Genomic DNA, 18,621 nt, shown 5'->3' with positions numbered 1-18,621 from the left:
TTCATTCGTTCATCCATTTATTTATTTGCTGCCCATTTCACTCTGAAAAACGTCCTTTAGGTTCTGGCTGCCCTGGCGTAGGGCTCCTGGGACCAGCCAATGTATAAAAAGGCAAGACCTTTAGGCCCAATTCAACCATCCAAGATTTCGATTCCCCATTTCCCTGCCCTGAAATGACCTCCTTGTGACCGTCCTTGCAGCCTCTCCTGCTGGCTTAGTTGCTCTGATCATTTGGAAGAAGAATCAGAGTGAGACTAGAGCTGGGAGGAGGCAGCCCTATTCCATTCCAGACAAACGGTTGTCCAATCTCTCGTTAAAAACCTCCAGTGATGACGGAGCCCCCACAGCCTCTGAAGGGAAGGGCCGTTCCACGGGTTAATTGTCCTCCCTCTCAGGACGTTTCTCCTGAATTCCCGGTTGCTTCTCTCCCTGATTAGTTTCCATCCGTTGCTTCTCCTCCCGCCTTCGGAAGCCCTGCCAGGTTGCTGACCACCAATAGCTCTGAGCCTTCTTCCCTCCCCCCCCCCAGTCTCCACAGGAAGAGGTGGCGGGTCCCAGGATCCCAGCCCAGATCCGGGTCCGGCTGTGGCTGGGCCTAGCGGTGGACGAGAAGGAGTTCAACCAGACGACCGAGGGGAGACTCTCTGTCTTTGCCGAAACGGTGAGCCAGATCTGATCTTCTCCCACGGGGTTGGGACGGGGAAGTTCTCCACAACTGGACGGCTGGTTCTTTTGGGGAGGGGGTGCTATGCAAGGGGAGAGGAGGACACACCCCTTTGCATTGGAACCAGAGGTGGGCAGAGACCTTCCCATTCAGAAACCCCAAAGGGCTTGAAGGTTCATTTCCTCTTGCTCCGACTCTGCCCCGCTTTCTGTTGCTGTTTACACCTTTCTGCTAGTCCTGTAGAGCAGTGTTTTTCAACCACTGTGCCGTGGCACACTAGTGTGCCGTGACATAGTGTAAGGTGTGCCGTGGGAAAAACACTTTATATATAGTCAATATAGGCACAGAGTTAAATTTTTTTAACATTTTCTAATGGTGGTGTGCCTCGTGATTTTTTTCATGAAAAAAGTGTGCCTTTGCACAAAAAGGTTGAAAAACACTGCTGTAGAGAGAAACTCCTCCCCACTCCCCTTCCTCCCCCTCCCTCATCCTTCCTTTTTTTCTCCTCCTCCTTCTCCTCCTCTTCCTCCCCCTGCTCCCTCCCTCCTCCCTCCCTCCTCCTCTCCTCCTCTTCTTCTCTTTCTCTTTCTCTTTCTCCTTCTCCTTCTCCTTCTTCCTCCTCCTCTTCCTTCTCCTTCTTCTTCTTCTTCTTCTTCCTCCTCTTCCTCTTCCTCTTCCTCTTCTTCTCTTTCTTCTTCTCCTTCTTCTTCTTCTTCTTCTTCTTCTTCTTCTTCTTCTTCTTCTTCTTCCTCCTCCTCCTCTCCTCCTCCTCCTCCTCCTCCTCCTCCTCCTCCTCCTCCTCCTCCTCCTCCTCCTCTCCTCTTCTTCCCTTCCCCCTCCAACAATGTAAGTACAAAATCCTGGTTCTTGCTCTCCTGGTGGCCTCAATCGTTGATCATTCATTGTTTTTCTCCCCACTGCACTGAATAGAATCCCACCCCGCAAAATTCCCTTTCAAGCTTGCAGACCCCAAAAAGTCCACTGCTCCCCTCTGAGGTCCCGTCAGCAGGTGCAAGGGACCAAGAGCCGGTTGAGGATTTGTTCAGAGTCGTTTCTTTATGGGTGCCTGCCTACAGACAGGGATCTTGCCAGACTAAAGCACAGTCTGCATAACCGGCAGATGTGCTGTGTGAAGGGAGGTGTGTGTTTGTGTGTCCGCCCTGGCTCTCTCCTTGCACACCAAGGACTCCAGGCTGATTTGCCTTGTAGTTCCTGGAGGGACACCCCCCCTCCTTCCTCTGGCTTCGGAGCGGGTGCCTTTTGGGGGAGGGGCCTTGCCCATTTGCTCACACCCCCCCCCCATTTCCCTCTTTCTCATCCTTCTGGGTCCTAGTATGAAAACCAAACCAAGCTGGCCTTGGTAGGGAACTGGGGCACGACGGGTCTCACCTACCCCAAGTACTCGGACATCACCGCCAAGATCAAGCTACCCAAGGACAGTTTCAAGCCGTCCACCGGTTGGGCCTGGGCTGGAGATTGGTTTGTCAGCCCCGAGAAGACGTGAGTGACGGACGGCGGGAGGTCTCTTCGCTTTCCTTTGGGCCATGCAGGGTCCCAGGCTTTCCTAGTTCAGCAGAGGGTCGTTCCGTCCTTTCCCCCCACTCCCCCCAGACCACCCTACGGGCTGCCTTGGTGCATTGGTCTCTCACGGAGGAACCTGCTGGGCCCCCTGGAGACCCAAAAGTGGTTTCCCAAGAGGCAGCTGGACTTTCTTGGTTCTTTTTTCCTTCAAAACATTTCGCTTCTCACCCAAGAAGATATATAATACTTTATTGTCATTGTGTGTATAGGCCCAGTCTACCCACACAATGACATTCACATAACACCTGGAGACCAGGCCCAACACACATGACAGTCCCCAAAGACCCCCCCACCCCCCCACCCAAAAATCCCCGCCCCTAAACCCCCCAAGCATCCACACAACAGACCAAGTTGTGCTGTCCCAACAGTTCACTGATGGCCCTTTGGTTCATTGTTGAGTGCAATGATAGCTCTGGGATAAAAGCTATTTGGAGGACCAACAACCAGAGGACTGCAAGGAAAGCGAATCCTTCCATCCTCCACCATTTGGTCAGAACTGAAGAAGCTTCTTGGACGAGAAGCCAAATGGTTTCAAGGAAAAAAACTACCAGAAAGTCCAGTTCCCTTTTGGGGGGGGAGAAAAAGTACTTTTGGGACAACCTGGGTGACAGAGAAGCTCCATAGACAAAGGGACGGGGTTTGGGGGGGCTTTGCAGGACCTATGAATTTGGGGAGGGGGATGCAGAAGGCCATGGGGGAAGGGGCTCAGCAAAGAGAACCACCTTCTCGTGGTTGGGTGTTTTTTACCATTTTCAGTGGGCTGCTGTGCCTGGGAATGGGTGGGTGGGTTTCTGATCCAGTCTGGAGAGGCCAGCCTTTTGCCCGAGCCCCCCAAAAGCCCCGCAGTAGCCCTCAGGAGGATCCCGGGCCTTGTCAGGTCTCTATTGGTTGGTTCCTTTTCAGAGAGAGCCGCGGTCCAGACCCTTTTCGCATCACTTTCCCCGCTATTCAGTTACAGAAAGGTGGGAAAGAGGAATCTGGATCAGAATCTGAATTCAGATTCAGCTTCTGCTTTGAGTGAAGGAGATGCAAAATCAGGGGTCAAATGCCACCAGTTCGGGCTTTTTCACCCGAACTGGTAGTAAAAAATACTTTAAAATTTATTTTTTTAAAAAAAAAAGGTTCCCAATAATTGCACATCACACAGCCAAAAACAGGGGGGTGGGAGGGTCAAAAAATGGGTGGGGAATGCTGAGAAAGAAAGAAGGAAAGAAAGAGGCAGAGAGAGAAAGAAAGAAAGAAGGAAGGAAGAAAAAGGAAGGAAGGGAGGGAGGGAAAAAGGAGAGGAAGAAAAGACTACAAACCTGGCACTAGACGCAGCTTCAGAGGATAATCCAGGGCTGGGAGGGACCTGGAGGTCATCTAGTCCAGTGTTTCTCAACCTTGGCCACTTGAAGATGTCCGGACTTCAACTCCCAGAATTCCCCAGCCAGCGAATGCTGGCTGGGGAATTCTGGGAGTTGAAGTCCGGACATCTTCAAGTGGCCAAGGTTGAGAAACACTGTCCTAACCACTGCTGGGGAATTCTGGGAGTTGACGTCCGGACATCTTCAAGTGGCCAAGGTTGAGAAACACTGATCTAGTCCAACCCCCTGCTCCAGCAGGACATTGTTGAAGTGAGTTTCTGTCTTTTGATTCCCCCAGTTACAGGGCTACATAGTCACATGACCCCACCAAGCCACGCCCACAGAACCGGCAATAAGGCAAAATCCATTGGAGAACTTTCAGAAATCTTACCTGTTGGTGGGGCGTTGGACCTCATCAAGGGGTGCAACTCACCTAGTTACTTAAAAGAGTGGCTCTTTGCATTATCAAGGTCATCATTTCATCCTCATCCTCATGATCTGGAGGAGGAGACCCATCTTCCAAGAACAAAGATGATGATGATGAAAGATGTCTCCACTCTGAATTTTAAGAAATATAAGGCACAGAAATACATTTGGGGAGGGGGGGTTACCCAGTTTCTGCCTGAACTGTCTTCTGCCCTCTCCTGCCAACCCAAGGATGACCGGGGTGGGTGGGCGGGAGGCATCCTTGTCCCAAGGCCAAGGGTGAGAGGTCAGGAGGGTTCCCGTTGAACCATGGTCTTTTTAGGGGCAGAGGAAAAGGGGGAAAGGAGTCAGGGTCATGCCCCCCCCTCCCTCCCGCCCCAATTCAGGCTGCTGCATGACGTGGACGCAGGTCATATGAGCTTCCTGGAGGAAGTGTTCGAGAACCAGGTCCGGCTCCCAGGAGGCCAGTGGATCCATATGGCCGAAGCCTACACAGATGTGGTGAGTGAGGAGCCCTTGGTTGTAATGGGAGGGGGGGGTCTTTGAATGGATCATGGAAGGTCCTTCTTCTCAGCTTTGTTACGACTGATAGAGGAGAAGATTTGTAGCTCGGGGTTGAAACCAGGAGTCTTTGGTGCTCTCTGAGCTTGGTGGTTTTCTTGCAGACGTTTCATGATCCAACTAGGTAACTTTATCAGTGCTAGGGGTGGGTGGGATTTATGGAGAAGAGGAGGAGGAGAAGATGATGATGATGGCCATGACTGTGGGGCTCTCTGAGCTTGGTGGTCCTCTTGGAGATGTTTCATGACCAAGCTAGGGAACATCATCAGGGCTGGAAAGGAGAGGGATTTGTGAAGAGGAGGAGGAGGAGAAGAGGGGGGATCAGAAGGAGGCGGGAAGAGGAGGAGGAGGAGGACTGTGGAGTCTTTGATGCTCTCTGAGCTTGGTGGTTTTCTTACAGACATTTCATAGCAATAGCAATAGCAGTAGACTTCTATACCGCTTCATAGGGCTTTCAGGCCTCTCTAAGCGGTTTACAGAGAGTCAGCATATTGCCCCCAACAATCTGGGTCCTCATTTTACCCACCTCGGAAGGATGGAAGGCTGAGTCAACCCTGAGCCGGTGAGATTTGAACCGCTGACCTGCTGATCTAGCAGTAGCCTGCAGTGCTGCATTTAACCACTGCGCCACCTTGGCTCTTTCATGAGCTAACTAGTGTCAGCGTTTCAAGTATCATGTAGAATTAAATCAGAGTCCAAGGCAAAACGATCCTTTTTGTTCCAATTTAATCAGACAGACATCTTAGTCACATCTGTGTTAATCCCAATACTGGAAATGACATCGGAATCCCACCCAGTTAAAAGTTCATGATCTTGTCCCCACACCCACAATCCACCACATGGTCCAATCTTCTTCTTCCAGCCTGGCATCCACACCCAGCTGCTTCCGGTTAGGTGTACTGGTGCGGAGGCAAAGGATGACCTTGGTCTTCTAGTAAAGAACGACAACAATACATTCCACAATCTCACTCCTGTCTATTCCCCCCTCCCATCAACTATACTAATAAAAACAGCATAATGAAATAAGAGAAAGTGTGGCAGGCCAAAATTCTAAAAGGAAGATAATTGCAGGCCTGACGTAGGGAACATCATCAGGTCTAGAAGGGAGATGGGTTTGTGAAGAGGAGGAGGAGGAGGGGGAGGAGGAGGAGGAGGAGGAGGAGGAGGAGGAGGAGGAGGAGGAGGAGGAGGAGGAGGAGGAGGAGGACGACTATGACTGTGGGGGTCCTTGGTGTTCTCTGAGCCTGGTGGTTTTCTTGCAGATCTTTCATGACCCAAACTAGGTAATATTATGCTAGTGGCTTCTCTAGACTAGCTACTAGCACTGATGATGTTACCTAGTTTGGTTAAGAAAACTGCCCGGCTCAGGAAGCCCCTAGGAGGCCTCCTTTCCCCTGACTCGCACGAAGGGGCTGCGAGGTGGGCTTCATTGGATCCTTTTCCCTTTTTTTCCCAGAACGGGGAGAAGATTTTGCCCAAGGAAGACATCGAGTGTCCTCTGGGGTGGAAGTGGGAAGACGTGGAGTGGGACACGGATCTCAATCGGGCAGTGGATGAGAAAGGTACTGGCTTTCTTTTGGGATGGATGGAGAAACAGTTGGGTGGAGACGAAGCTCCTGGCCAGGTTTTCCTTCTCTCCGGAGTGACTCTGGTGACGCCCAGCGGATAGGACATCCTTGACTGTCTCTGGAGCTTCTCCGCCATCCAAGGTCCCGGTTGTCCCAAGGGGGCTTTTCCAAAAGGCAACTGGACTGTCTTGGTTTTCTTGGAGGACCTTTTGCTCATCATCCAAGGCGCTTCTTCAACTGAGACTGGGTGGGGGGGGGGATGGAGGGATTTAGAGGCCTTGCAGAGCTGATGAAGTTTTTGGGAAGAGAAGCAAAACATCTTCTAAGAAAACCAAGAAAGTCCAGTTGCCTCGTGGAAAGGCCCCGTTGGGACAACATCTTTGACTCTAGATTTTTAAAGAAACAATTATTTTTTTTTAAAAAAGAGCAGCAGACACATAGAAAAGACAATAATGGAAAGAGAAGTAAAAAGCTCTGGGGGATTTAGAACAGAATAGAATAGAGAATAGAATAGAGAATAGAAATAAATAGAATAAATAGAATAGAGAATAGAGAATAGAGAATAGAGAATAGAGAATAGAGAATAGAGAATAGAGAATAGAGAATAGAGAATAGAGAATAGAGAATAGAGAATAGAGAATAGAGAATAGAGAATAGAGAATAGAGAATAAATAGAGAATAGAGAACAGAGAATAGAGAATAGAGAATAAAATAAATAGAATAGAGAATAGAATAGAATAGAATAGAGAATAGAGAATAGAGAATAAAATAAATAGAATAGAGAATAAATAGAGAATAGAGAATAGAATAGAATAGAATAGAGAATAGAGAATAATAGAGAATAGAGAATAGAGAATAGAGAATAAAATAGAATAGAATAAGGAATAGAGAATAGAATAGAGAATAGAATAAATACAATAAATAGAATAAATAGAATAGAATAGAGAATAGAGCAGAGCAGAGCAGAATAGAATAAATATTGGAATGAAGAATAGAATAGAGAATAGAGAATAGAGAATAGAGGAGAGTAGAATAGAATAGAATAGATATTGGAATAGAGAATAAAATAGATATTGGAATGAAGAATAGAGTAGAATAGAATAGAATAGATATTGGAATAGAGAATAGAATAGATATTGGAATGAAGAATAGAATAGATATTGGAATATAGAATATAGAATAGAGTAGAATATAGAATGTATCGAATACATTCTTGCTTCTTGAAGAAGGAAATGATAAGGAATCTCCTGACATTTCTCCATATTATTTCCTTTTTAGGGAATAATTTTGGAAGTAGGCCTAGCGTTAAGGGGCTGTAGCCAAACGTATGACTGAAACTAGAGGAAGGGGCACTTTGGGGCAATTCCTTGGCTTTAAAAACAGCCAGCGTGGACTTTCCTCCTTGGTGCCTCCATCAAGGTCCCAAGATCTGGAAAATTGGGCTGAGGTCTCAGCAGACCAGCTGGACTTCCAATTTCAGAGTTCCTCAGCCCCATCCATGGAAGGGAGGAGAGGTTCAACAGATATCCCCCCCCCTGCGTTAAATACCAAAGGAAGACCCTTCTGTTTAACACCCCAAGCTTTTCTGTCTCCTCTCCGAGGCTGGGAGTACGGCATCACCATCCCTCCAGACAGCAAACCGAAGGCTTGGGTGCCGGCCGAGAAGATGTATCACACGAACCGGCGCAGGCGTTGGGTGAGGCTCCGCAGAAGAGACCTTGCTCAAGTGGAGGCCTTGAAAAAGGTAGGCAGCAGGTGGGCACAAAGACCCACGGAGGAAACATTGACAAGAGCCACGCCCAGGGGTAGAATTCACATTTTTTTTAACTGCCGGTTCTGTGGGCGTGGCTGGCTGGGCGTGGCTGGGTGGGTGGGCGTGGTGTGGCTGGGTGGGCGTGGTGTGGCTGGGTGGGCGTGGTGTGGCTGGGTGGGCGTGGCTGGGTGGGCGTGGCAGGGGAAGGATACTGCAAAATCCCCATCCCCTCCCCACTCTTGTGCCAAACAGAGGTGGCATTTGCCGGTTCTCTGAACTACTCAAAAGTTTCCGCTACCGGCTCTCCAGAACCTGTTAGAACCTGGCCATGTCCCATCAACTCCATGCTACCTACAAGAATAATAGAGAGGGGAGGGGATCTACGGTGGAATAATGAGGGATTTCTTAAAAATATTGAATGATGACATTGAGTAAGGGATAACGAACACAGGAGGCAAAGAAATGTTGTTTATGTTTAAATGAATTAATGGGAAAATGTAAAACCCTCCCTTGCTTCTTGCCCTGCCCTCAGGTGCCTTGGAGAATAGCTTGACCCCTCCCCACCCTCTCTCTTCTTTGGGGCAGCCCCTCAAATACTGGAAGACTCCTATCCTGTCTCCCCTGGTCCTTCTTTTCTGTACACTGGCCGTACCCAATTAGAATAGAAGAACTAGAAGCTGAGCTCAGTGTAGAGACATTTTAGACTGTGATTGTTAAAAAGTTATACCGTGTATGGGCTCTGGGAAGTCGGGGGGGAGGGAAGGGAGGTGGGGTTCTAGGGGGAGGGGGGGAGGGGGGAAATATAATATGTGTTAAATTCTAAAGTACATGATTGCACTTGTATACTGTGGCTTTTTAATGTTAGTGTTAAAATAGAACAAGCTGAATATATTGGAAGGCAATAGAAGTACACCGAAGGGAGGAGTTGAGCGAAAGAAGGAGGAGGGTGGAGAGGGTGAGAGAGAGGAGGAGGAGAAGGAAGGGAGGGAATGGATGAAGAGAGGGAGTGATAGAGGGGGAGGGGAAGTAGGAAGTAGAGGGGTATGTAAGAAGGAAGAATGAAAGTTGGAGGGGGTTGAAAGAGGGTGTATGGTGGGCCAAGGTGGTATATTGGGTTTGTATTGTAGGGGGCATTTTCTATATAAGCGAGGGCTGTGTCTATTACTCAATGTTACATCCCCCGGTTATGCACAGTAAACATGTGATTGTATAGAATGAAATGGAAATAAAAAATATTATTCCTATATATAAAAAAAAAAGAATAGAAGAACAGAGTTGGAAGGGACCTTGGAGGTCTTCTGCCCAACCCCCTTGCTTGAGTAGGAGAGCCTCTACCATCCCAAACATATGGTTCTCCAGCCTCTTCTTCAAAGCCTCCAGGGATGGAGCCCCACAACCTTCTGGTGGCAATTTCTCTTCCGCTGGTTAATTGTCCTCCCTGTCAGGAAATTCCTTCTCAGTTCCAGCTTGCTTCTCTCCTTGATGACTAGGGAGTATCTCCGCGCTCCAAGTTGTCCCAAAGCTGCTGGGACAAAGAGCCAAGGTGGCGCAGTGGTTAAATGCAGCACTGCAGGCTACTGCTAGATCAGCAGGTCAGCGGTTCAAATCTCACCGGCTCAGGGTTGACTCAGCCTTCCATCCTTCCGAGGTGGGTAAAATGAGGACCCAGATTGTTGGGGGCAATATGCTGACTCTCTGTAAACCGCTTAGAGAGGCCTGAAAGGCCTATGAAGCGGTATATAAGTCTACTGCTATTGCTATTGCTATTGCTATTGCTATTGCTTTTCTTTCTAGAGGTAACTGGATTTTCTAGTTTTTCTTAGAAGACGTTTCACTTCTCATCCAAGGAGCATCTCCAGCTCTGACTGGATGGTGAACACAGACAACAACTGAGGACGCAGGTAAACCCACAAGTGGCCTCAACGGCCCTCCGAAAGGATGCAAATGACCAGCTGTCTGCAAGGAATATTATTAACCTTTCCGGTCCCCCCCATCCGGTCAGAGCTGAAGAAGCTTCTTGGATGAGAAGTGAAATGTCTTCAGAGAAAAACCAGAAAGTCCAGTTGACTCTTGGAAAAGCACTTTTGGAACTTCTCCCCCTTGATTAGTCTCCACCCATTGCTTTCTTGTCCTGCCTCCAGGTGCTTTGGAAAATAAGCTGACCCCCTCTTCTTTGGGGCAGCCCCTCGGATATTGGGAGAGTGCAATATATCTTAACGGCAAGCCCTTCCCCTAATTTATTGTGTTCAGTAATTATGAGATGTGCTAAATCTATGATTGGACTCTAGTCCAGTGTTTCTCAACCTTGGCAACTTGAAGACGTCTGGACTTCAACTCCCAGAATTCCCCAGCCAGCATTCGCTGGCTGGGGAATTCTGGGAGTTGAAGTCCAGACATCTTCAAGTTGCCAAGGTTGAGAAACACTGTTCTAGTCAACACATGTGGACTATATGAATGGAGTGAACTTATGAACAATGCTTCTCTCTCTCTCTCTCCTTTCTTTCTTTCTTTCTTTCTTTCTCTCATTCTCTCTCTCTCTTTTTCTCTCTCTTTCCTTCTCTTCTCTCTCTCTCCTTTCTTTCTTTCTCTCATTCTCCTCTCTTTCTCTCTCTCTCTTTCCTTCTCTTTCTCTCTCTCTCCTTTCTTTCTCTCATTCTCCTCTCTTTCTCTCTCTCTTTCCTTCTCTTCTCTCTCTCTCCTTCTTTCTTTCTCTCATTCTCTCTCCTCTCTTTTTCTCTCTCTTTCCTTCTCTTCTCTCTCTCCTCTCTCCTTTCTTTCTCTCCTCTTTCTCTCTCTCTCTCCTTCTTTCTTTCTCTCCTCTTCTCTCTCTCTCTCTCTCCCTTCTCTCCTCTCTCTCCTTCTTTCTTTCTTTCTCTCTCCTCTCTTTTTCTCTCTCTCCTCTTCTCCCTCTCCTTCTCTCTCTCTCTCTCTCTCACTCATTCTCATATTTGATTTCTTATTTCTAGAATGATCTTAGAAGGAGGATTTTCTTTTTAAAGTTCTGAGTTTTCTAAATATCTTCCTGTGGCACCATTTGTGGCCCATCCCTGTTCAGATTCCCCCCCCCCTTTGTTTCCTTGACAAAAAAGCTTTGGGGTTCTCTGGTTTGGTTCAGTTCTTCCCCATCTGGGTCTCTCCCATGACGCAGGTCAACACGTTGGTCAACTTGTCCTCCAAAGTTGTGTCTCCTCAGGAAGTTTTGGCTTGTCCTCCTGACCGCCGTGATGACGGTGCTTGTTGTTGCCCTGGCAGGCAAGAGTTTTGCGTGTGTGCCCAGCTCTTGTGGTCGGAGTGCCCTCGTAGAGAAATACTTGGCTTTCTAGCCGACTGAGGGTTTCTATGCACCGAAGCTGAAAAGTGGCTTCTGTTGAAAATGAGTTTACAACCCTGAATTCAAGTAAAAGGATTAAAATTCCGCTTTGCTTTTTAAACGGTGGGGAGCCATTGAAGGCTTCTGGCTTTTGCAAGGTTCAAAATGTTGAATAAAACATTTCGAGGGGAACTAAATATTCGGTGCGTGTGTGCACAATTATGCCACACAACCCTCGTTAGAGGTAAAGCCTCATTCCTGCACAATTGGGTAGCTGTGGGGATGGGAAAGCCTCCCTGGACACACCACAGTGGATTAAAAAAAAAAGGAATCTGGAGCCGTCTGCTTCTTCTCGACTGTAGCATTCTGTTCGTGGTGGTGTGTTCTTACTGTAAGGAGGAAGCACACAATATCCTTTGCTGCTGTTCCATGGTCATCACATTCTGCATTGTCTCTGAGGCTCGGTTGCCTCAGAAAAAGAATGAAAGGAAGACAGAACTGTGCGCTCGGCTGTTTTCTTACAGACATTTCCATTGCATTCACAGTAGCAGCATCAGTGCTGGAAGGGGGAGGAGGACTGTGGGGTTACTGGTCATCTCTGAACTTGATTCTTTCTTGAAGACCTTTCATTACCCAACTAAGTAACATCATCAGTGCTAGAATAGAAGAGAACAGAAGAGAATATAAAACAGAATAGAATAGAGATATGGAATGGGATGGGATGGAATGGAATAGAACAGAAGAGAATAGAATAGAACAGAATAGAATAGAACAGAATAGAATATAGAACAGAATAGAATATAAATATGGAATGGGATGGAATAGAAGAGAATAGAATAGAATATAAAACAGAATAGAATAGAGATATGGAATGGGATGGAATGGAATGGAATAGAACAGAATAGAATAGAGAACAGAATATAAAACAGAATAGAATAGAAATATGGAATGGGATGGGATGGGATGGAATGGAATGGAATAGAACAGAATAGAATAGAATAGAATAGAATATAAATATGGAATGGGATGGAATAGAAGAGAATAGAATATAAAACAGAATAGAATAGAGATATGGAATGGGATTGAATGGGATGGAATAGAACAGAATAGAATAGAATATAGAACAGAATAGAATATAAAACAGAATAGAATAGAAATATGGAATGGGATGGAATAGAATAGAATAGAGAAGAGAAGAGAAAAGAGAATAGAACAGAATAAAAGAGGAGAAGAGAATAATAGAACAGAATGAAATAGAAATATGGAGAAGAAGAGAAGAGAATAATAGAATAGAAGAGAAGAGAAGAAGAGAATAAAACAGAAGAGAAGAAGACAAGAGAATAATAGAACAGAAGAGAAGAGAGAAGAGAATAATAGAACAGAATAAAATAGAAATATGGAGAAGAAGAGAAGAGAATAATAGAATAGAATAGAAGAGAAGAAGAGAATAAAACAGAAGAGAAGAAGACAAGAGAACAATAGAACAGAAGAGAAGAGAGAAGAGAATAATAGAACAGAATAAAATAGAAATATGGAGAAGAAGAGAAGAGAATAATAGAATAGAATAGAAGAGAAGAAGAGAATAAAACAGAAGAGAAGAAGACAAGAGAATAATAGAACAGAAGAGAAGAGAGAAGAGAATAATAGAACAGAATGAAATAGAAATATGGAATAGAATAGAAGAAAGAAGAAGAGAAGAAGACAAAATAATAATAGAACAGAACAGGAGAAGAGAAGAGAAAAGAGAAGAGAATAATAGAACGGAATAGAATAGGAATAGGAATAGAATAGAATTCTTTTATTGGCCAAGTGTGATTGGACACAGAAAGAATTTCTCTTTGGTGCCGATGCTCTCAGGGTACAGAAAAGAATAAAAAAAACACATTCATCAAGACTAGAAGAAAGTGATGTTTGCAGAAAGGAGGAGGAGGAGGACTGGGGCGTCCCAGGTGCTCCCTGATTTTGGTTGTTTCCTTGCAGATGTTTCATTACCTCACTAGGGAGGGGGGGAGTTTGCTCTCTGTTTAGATACAGGTGTCTTGCCCTGCCAGTGTTGGTGGGAGTTTTCCTGGCGGTTCAACACCCAGATAAGCACAAATTAACACCAACATTAATACTAGCCAACAACCAAGTAGCAAACCATGCGCCAGTCAAGGGACTTCCAACTCAGAGAAACAAGGAAAGAGTAAATAACTGTCTCATAATGAAAGAACTGGGCATCTGACGCAGTCTGCTACCGGCAGTGTTTCTGCTGTCCTCTAGGTGTCACCCTTGCACAACAGATGCCTCCAATCATCTGGAGAAGTTCTAGGCCGTTGGCATCTTGCTCTTCTCCAGCTTTGAGTAAGAGAAGTGGTAGTTGTGGAGATGCAGGGAGGGTCAACCTTGAGGACCGCAGCTTCCTTTTCGACCAGCAACCCAAGAATATAATCATTCCCAGTTAGCCTCCCCTGGGAGAAGCAGCCTCACTCAAGGTCATTAGGCCTTCTGCTGCTTCCGCCAGAAGAGATCAGCTTGTCCACTGCTTTGGTCAGCCACAGTGGCTCAGCACGTCCAGGTTGGAGGACAATACGGTGGTCCCAGAATCAAGCAAGTGCTGACTCACGTTGACTCGAGAGCAGAAGCTCCCCAGATTTGGGTTCCAGGTGGAGGTCCACGGACGGTCACTGTTGAAAGCTAAGCTGGATGCAACCACTTCTCCGTTAACCGGGCTCGGAATGAGCAGATTGTCCAAAGCTTCTGCACTGTTTCCATTGGCTGTTCTTGAAGGAAGCGGTGAGTCGCGTTCTTCTGCCTGCAAGCTCTTGGGACGGGATTGGTCTGGGCTTGGCTGAAGCAGATGATGCCCGCTGCTGTGGGCGATTCTGTAGGAGATGCCGGGAGTCCCTGCCGCACCAGTGACCCCAAGAGAAGCCGGCCTGGTTGGGCCTCAGGTCAACTTGAGCAGAAAGCTTTCCGTCTGGGTGGGCCGCCGGTCTTTCTGTACACCAGGCTGTGGGGTCCTTGAGGGTCTCTGACTTGGTGAACTGATGACACTACCTAGTTGGGTGATGAAACATCTGCCAGCAAACAACCAAGCTCAGAGGTCTTCTTCTTCTCCTCCTCCTCCTCCTCCTCCTCCTCCTCCTCCTCCCCCTCCTCCTCCTCCTCCTCTCCCTTCTAGCTCTGATAATATTACCTACTTGGGTCATGAAATATCTACAAGAAAACACGAAGCTCAGACAGCACCATGGACCCTACAGTTGTCATCTTCTTCTTCCTTCTTCTTCTTCTTCTTCTTCTTCTTCTTCTTCTTCTTCTTCTTCTTCTTCTTCTTCTTCTTCTTCTTCTTCTTCTTCTTCTTCTCCTCCTCCTCCTCCTCCTCCTCCTCCAACTCTCCTTCCTTCTCCTTCCTCCTCCTCCTCTTGATAAGCCCTATTCCCATCTAGCATCGATGATGTCACATAGTTTGGTAATGAAACAAGGGAACCACCAAGTTCAAAGACCCCCAAGCACTCACAGCCATTCTCCTCCTCCTCCTCTTCCCCCTTCTCTTCTTCCACCTCCTCCTCCTCCTCTCCACACACACCCCTCTCCCTTCTAACACTAAAGATGTTATCCAGTTGGGTCATGAAACATCTGCAAAAAATACAAGCCAACTCAGAGAGAACCAAGCACCCCTCATTTCAACCCTGAGCTACAGATATTCTTTTACACCAGTGTTTCTCAACCTTGTCAACTTGAAGATGTCCGGACTTCAACTCCCAGAATTCCCCAGCCAGCGAATGCTGGCTGGGGAATTCTGGGAGTTGAAGTCCGGACATCTTCAAGTTGACAAGGTTGAGAAACACTGAATTAGTGTTTCCCAACCTCAGAAGTTTTAAGAGGTGTGGACTTCAACTCCCAGGATTCAGCATGCTGGCTGGGGGATTCTGGGAGTTGAAGTCCGGACATCTTCAAGTTGACAAGGTTGAGAAACACTGTTTTACACCCTTATAGGCCCTGCTGGCTCTCCAAGGGGACAGTCAAGAGGTCCCTGCTAGCATCTCCAAGGCCCTTTTATTTCAAGGGCAATGTGCTATTTCCTTGGGCTGAGAACATCTGCTGTTTATTGATGTGCGGCTGATGGGGGCTTGTTCCCTCTGGAGGCCGCCCTCGGTTGGGAGTTCAGCCGTTGCCGCAGGTATAAAAAATGCGAGAATGTGGACAAAGAACTTTCCACAGGCCCATAGTGGAAAATATGGGGAAATGTTTCCCCATGTTTTTCCCCTAGGATTAAACAAGTTCTCCACAACGCCGGCCAAAACTGTGGATTTCAACAAAATGTTGAAAACATCCCGATGAATTGGTTGCCTTAAAAACAAGAGCAGGCTATAAACAGGCAGATGCAGACGTGGACTTCGTAAGGAATGAGACCAACGAGACATCCGTGCCAGGAGAGCATCAGGGATGTGGGTAACGGCGGGTTCCATAAAATAATAATTGCAAGACTGGCTGATCAGCTGACTGGAAGCATTTTGCTCTCATGCCCTTGTCGATGTTAGTTGCGAACTTGTGTCAGACCCATTGAGACCCCCTGGACCAGGTTCCTCCAGGCCTTCCTGTCCTCTGCCATCCTCTGGAGTCCATTGAAGCTCACGCCGACTGCTTGGGTGACTCCATCCAGCCCCCTCCTTCTCTGCCGTCCCCTTCTTCTTCTTTTGCCCTCCATCGTTCCCAGCATGAGGCTCTTCTCCAGGGAGTCCTTCTTCCTTCTCCTTAGGCGGCCAAAGCATTTGAGTTTCCTCTTCAGGATCTGGCCTTCTCAAGAGCAGTCAGGGTGGATCTCCTCCAGGATTGACCGGTTGGATGGCCTTGCAGTCCAAGGGACTCAATGCAGGAGTCTTCTTCTCCAGGGAGTCCTTCTTCCTTCTCATCAGGTGGCCAAAGTCTTTGAGTTTCCTCTTCAGGATCTGGCCTTCTAAAGAGCAGTCAGGGTGGATCTCCTCTAGGACTGACCGGTTGGATGGCCTTGCAGTCCTTCTACTTTTGCTCTCCATCGTTCCCAGCATGAGGCTCTTCTCCAGGGAGTCCTTCTTCCTTCTCCTTAGGTGGACAAAGTCTTTGAGTCTCCTCTTCAGGATCTGGCCTTCTAAAGAGCAGCCAGGGTTGATCTCCTCTAGGATTGACCGGTTGGATGTCCTTGCGGTCCAAGGGACTCAATGCAGGAGTCTTCTCCTCCAGCACCAGAGTTCAAAGGCCTCCATCCTTTGGCGCTCAGCCTTCCTTATGCTCCAACCTTCACAGCCATCCATTGCAACTGGGAAGACCACAGCCTCGGCTATACGCACTTTTGTTGGCAGGGTGATGTCTCTGCTTTTTAGGATGCTGTCTAGATTTGCCATAGCTTTCCTCCCCAGGAGCAAGTGTGTTTTAATTTCTTGGCTGCTGTCCCCATCTGCGGTGATCTTGGAGCCCAGGAAAATAAAATCACATGCTCCAATTGTGGCTTAAATCTGCCTTGTGGGCATTGTTTTTCTCCCATCTTCTCAGGAGGTTCCTTTCACCCGCTCTCCAACCCAGACTCCATCCAACATGCCTTGGGTGGCCCTGGGGGTCAAGGTTTTCTCCTAGCACAGGTTGGGATGAGGGCGCATAATGTCCACCAACCTCCTCTTGGGGGGGGGGAGTCTTTGAAGGTTCTCCGTCATCCAGTTCACAGTTGTCCCAAAGGTGCTTTTCCAAAAGGCAACTTTGGATTTTGTTTTTCCCTTGAAAAAGTTTCACTTCTCATCAGAGAAGCTTCTTCAGTTCAGATGAGAAGGGGGGGGGGAACCCCCCCCAAAGAAAGTCCAGTTGCCTTTTGAAAAAAGCACCTTTGGGATAACTGTGACCTGAATGACGGACGATCTCCATAAATAGCAATAGCAATAGCAATAGCAGTTAGACTTCTATACCGCTTCATAGGGCTCTCAGCCCTCTCTAAGCGGTTTACAGAGTCAGCATATTGCCCCCAACAATCATAGATAGATAGATAGATAGATAGATAGATAGATAGATAGATAGATAGATAGACAGACAGACAGACAGACAGACAGACAGAGATATAGAGATAGATAGATAGATAGATAGATAGATAGATAGACAGACAGACAGACAGACAGACAGACAGAGATATAGAGATAGATAGATAGATAGATAGATAGATAGATAGATAGATAGATAGATAGATAGATAGATAGATAGCAATAGCAGTTAGACTTATATACCCCTTCATAGGGCTTTCAGCCCTCTCTAAGCAGTTTACAGAGTCAGCATATATCGCCCCCACAGTCTGGGTCCTCATTTCACCCACCTCGGAAGGATGGAAGGCTGAGTCAACCTTGAGCCGGTGAGATTTGAACCGCCGAACTGCAGATAGCAGTCAGCTGAAGTGGCCTGCAGTGCTGCACCCTAACCACTGCGCCACTGCGCCATGACAGTGAGAACAATTAACCAGTGGATGTGAGGGTTGTAAATTCAGCCCTGTGTTTGATGAGGAGCGAATCGTGGGTTTTTCCTTGGAGTATACCTTATGATTAAGTAAAATAAACCCCAAGGTATATTCTAAGAAACATATTTTTTTATTATAAAATAAATAACAAACAAACTTACTGGCTCATAACTACATCCTGGTAAAGTTCCCAGCCTACCTCCTCATGGCAGGCAAAACAGAAAGAGGAAGAAAAAAGGGAAAAAAGAGAAATGTGTACTAGATTTACAGAGAAGAATCGGTTCCACCACAAAACCGCAGTAGACAAAAGCGCGGTCGACGAAAGTGCGTATGTGACGTCATCATAGTGCGACGAAAAAGATCGAAAAATGTAAAAATAAAGCGAAAACCTTACCCTAACCCCCCCAAACCTAACCCTAAACCTAAGCCTAAACCTAAGCCTAAACCTAACCCTAAACCTAACCCTAAACCTAACCCTAAACCTAACCCTAAACCTAACCCTAACCTTAACCCTAACCCTAACCCTTAACCTAACGCTAAACGTAACGCTAACGCTCTAAACCTAACCCTAAACCTAACCCTTACCTTTATGTGAATCGGCTTGCTGTAATTTAATTTTTATTTCAATTTTTCGATCTTTTTCGTCGCGTTGTGATGACGTCACATACGCGCTTTCGTCGACCGCGCTTTTGTGGAACGCGGTTTTGACGGGTCACGGAAGAATCAGCCTACCGTATGTCTTAGAATATAAGCACAGCTGGCAAAACAAAAAACAAAAACGTCGTGACAGTGGAACTGCCTCCCTCCAGAAGTGATGAGTGCTCCATCGCTGGAGGTTTTAAAGAAAAAAAATGGGCCACCATTTGTCTGGGATGAAATGGACCAGTGGTTCTCAATCTGCGGTCAGCAGACACCCCCCCCCGGGCGTGGGGGGGGGAAGTGCCTTGATGTCATCCCAGGG

At 47.0% G+C, this 18,621-nt stretch overlaps 1 protein-coding gene across 1 annotated transcript in view; it reads left to right on the top strand.

Moving 5' to 3' along the window:
- Positions 1 to 18,621, top strand: part of DYSF (dysferlin) — a 122,153-nt gene that overhangs the window by 51,837 nt on the left and 51,695 nt on the right. Inside the window, 5 exon segments of the mRNA XM_087723823.1 lie at positions 530 to 661; positions 1,998 to 2,164; positions 4,404 to 4,518; positions 6,035 to 6,140; positions 7,748 to 7,890. Coding sequence (XP_087579949.1) covers positions 530 to 661; positions 1,998 to 2,164; positions 4,404 to 4,518; positions 6,035 to 6,140; positions 7,748 to 7,890 — 663 coding nt within the window.

This window comes from Thamnophis sirtalis, unplaced genomic scaffold (assembly GCF_051295495.1).
Source record: "Thamnophis sirtalis isolate CommonGarterSnake01/CBP01778 unplaced genomic scaffold, rThaSir2_p1.2 scaffold_10, whole genome shotgun sequence".
Taxonomy (NCBI): domain Eukaryota; kingdom Metazoa; phylum Chordata; class Lepidosauria; order Squamata; family Natricidae; genus Thamnophis; species Thamnophis sirtalis.
The sequence above is the reverse complement of the archived record's forward strand: the minus strand, read 5'-3'. Positions and strand labels throughout refer to the sequence as shown.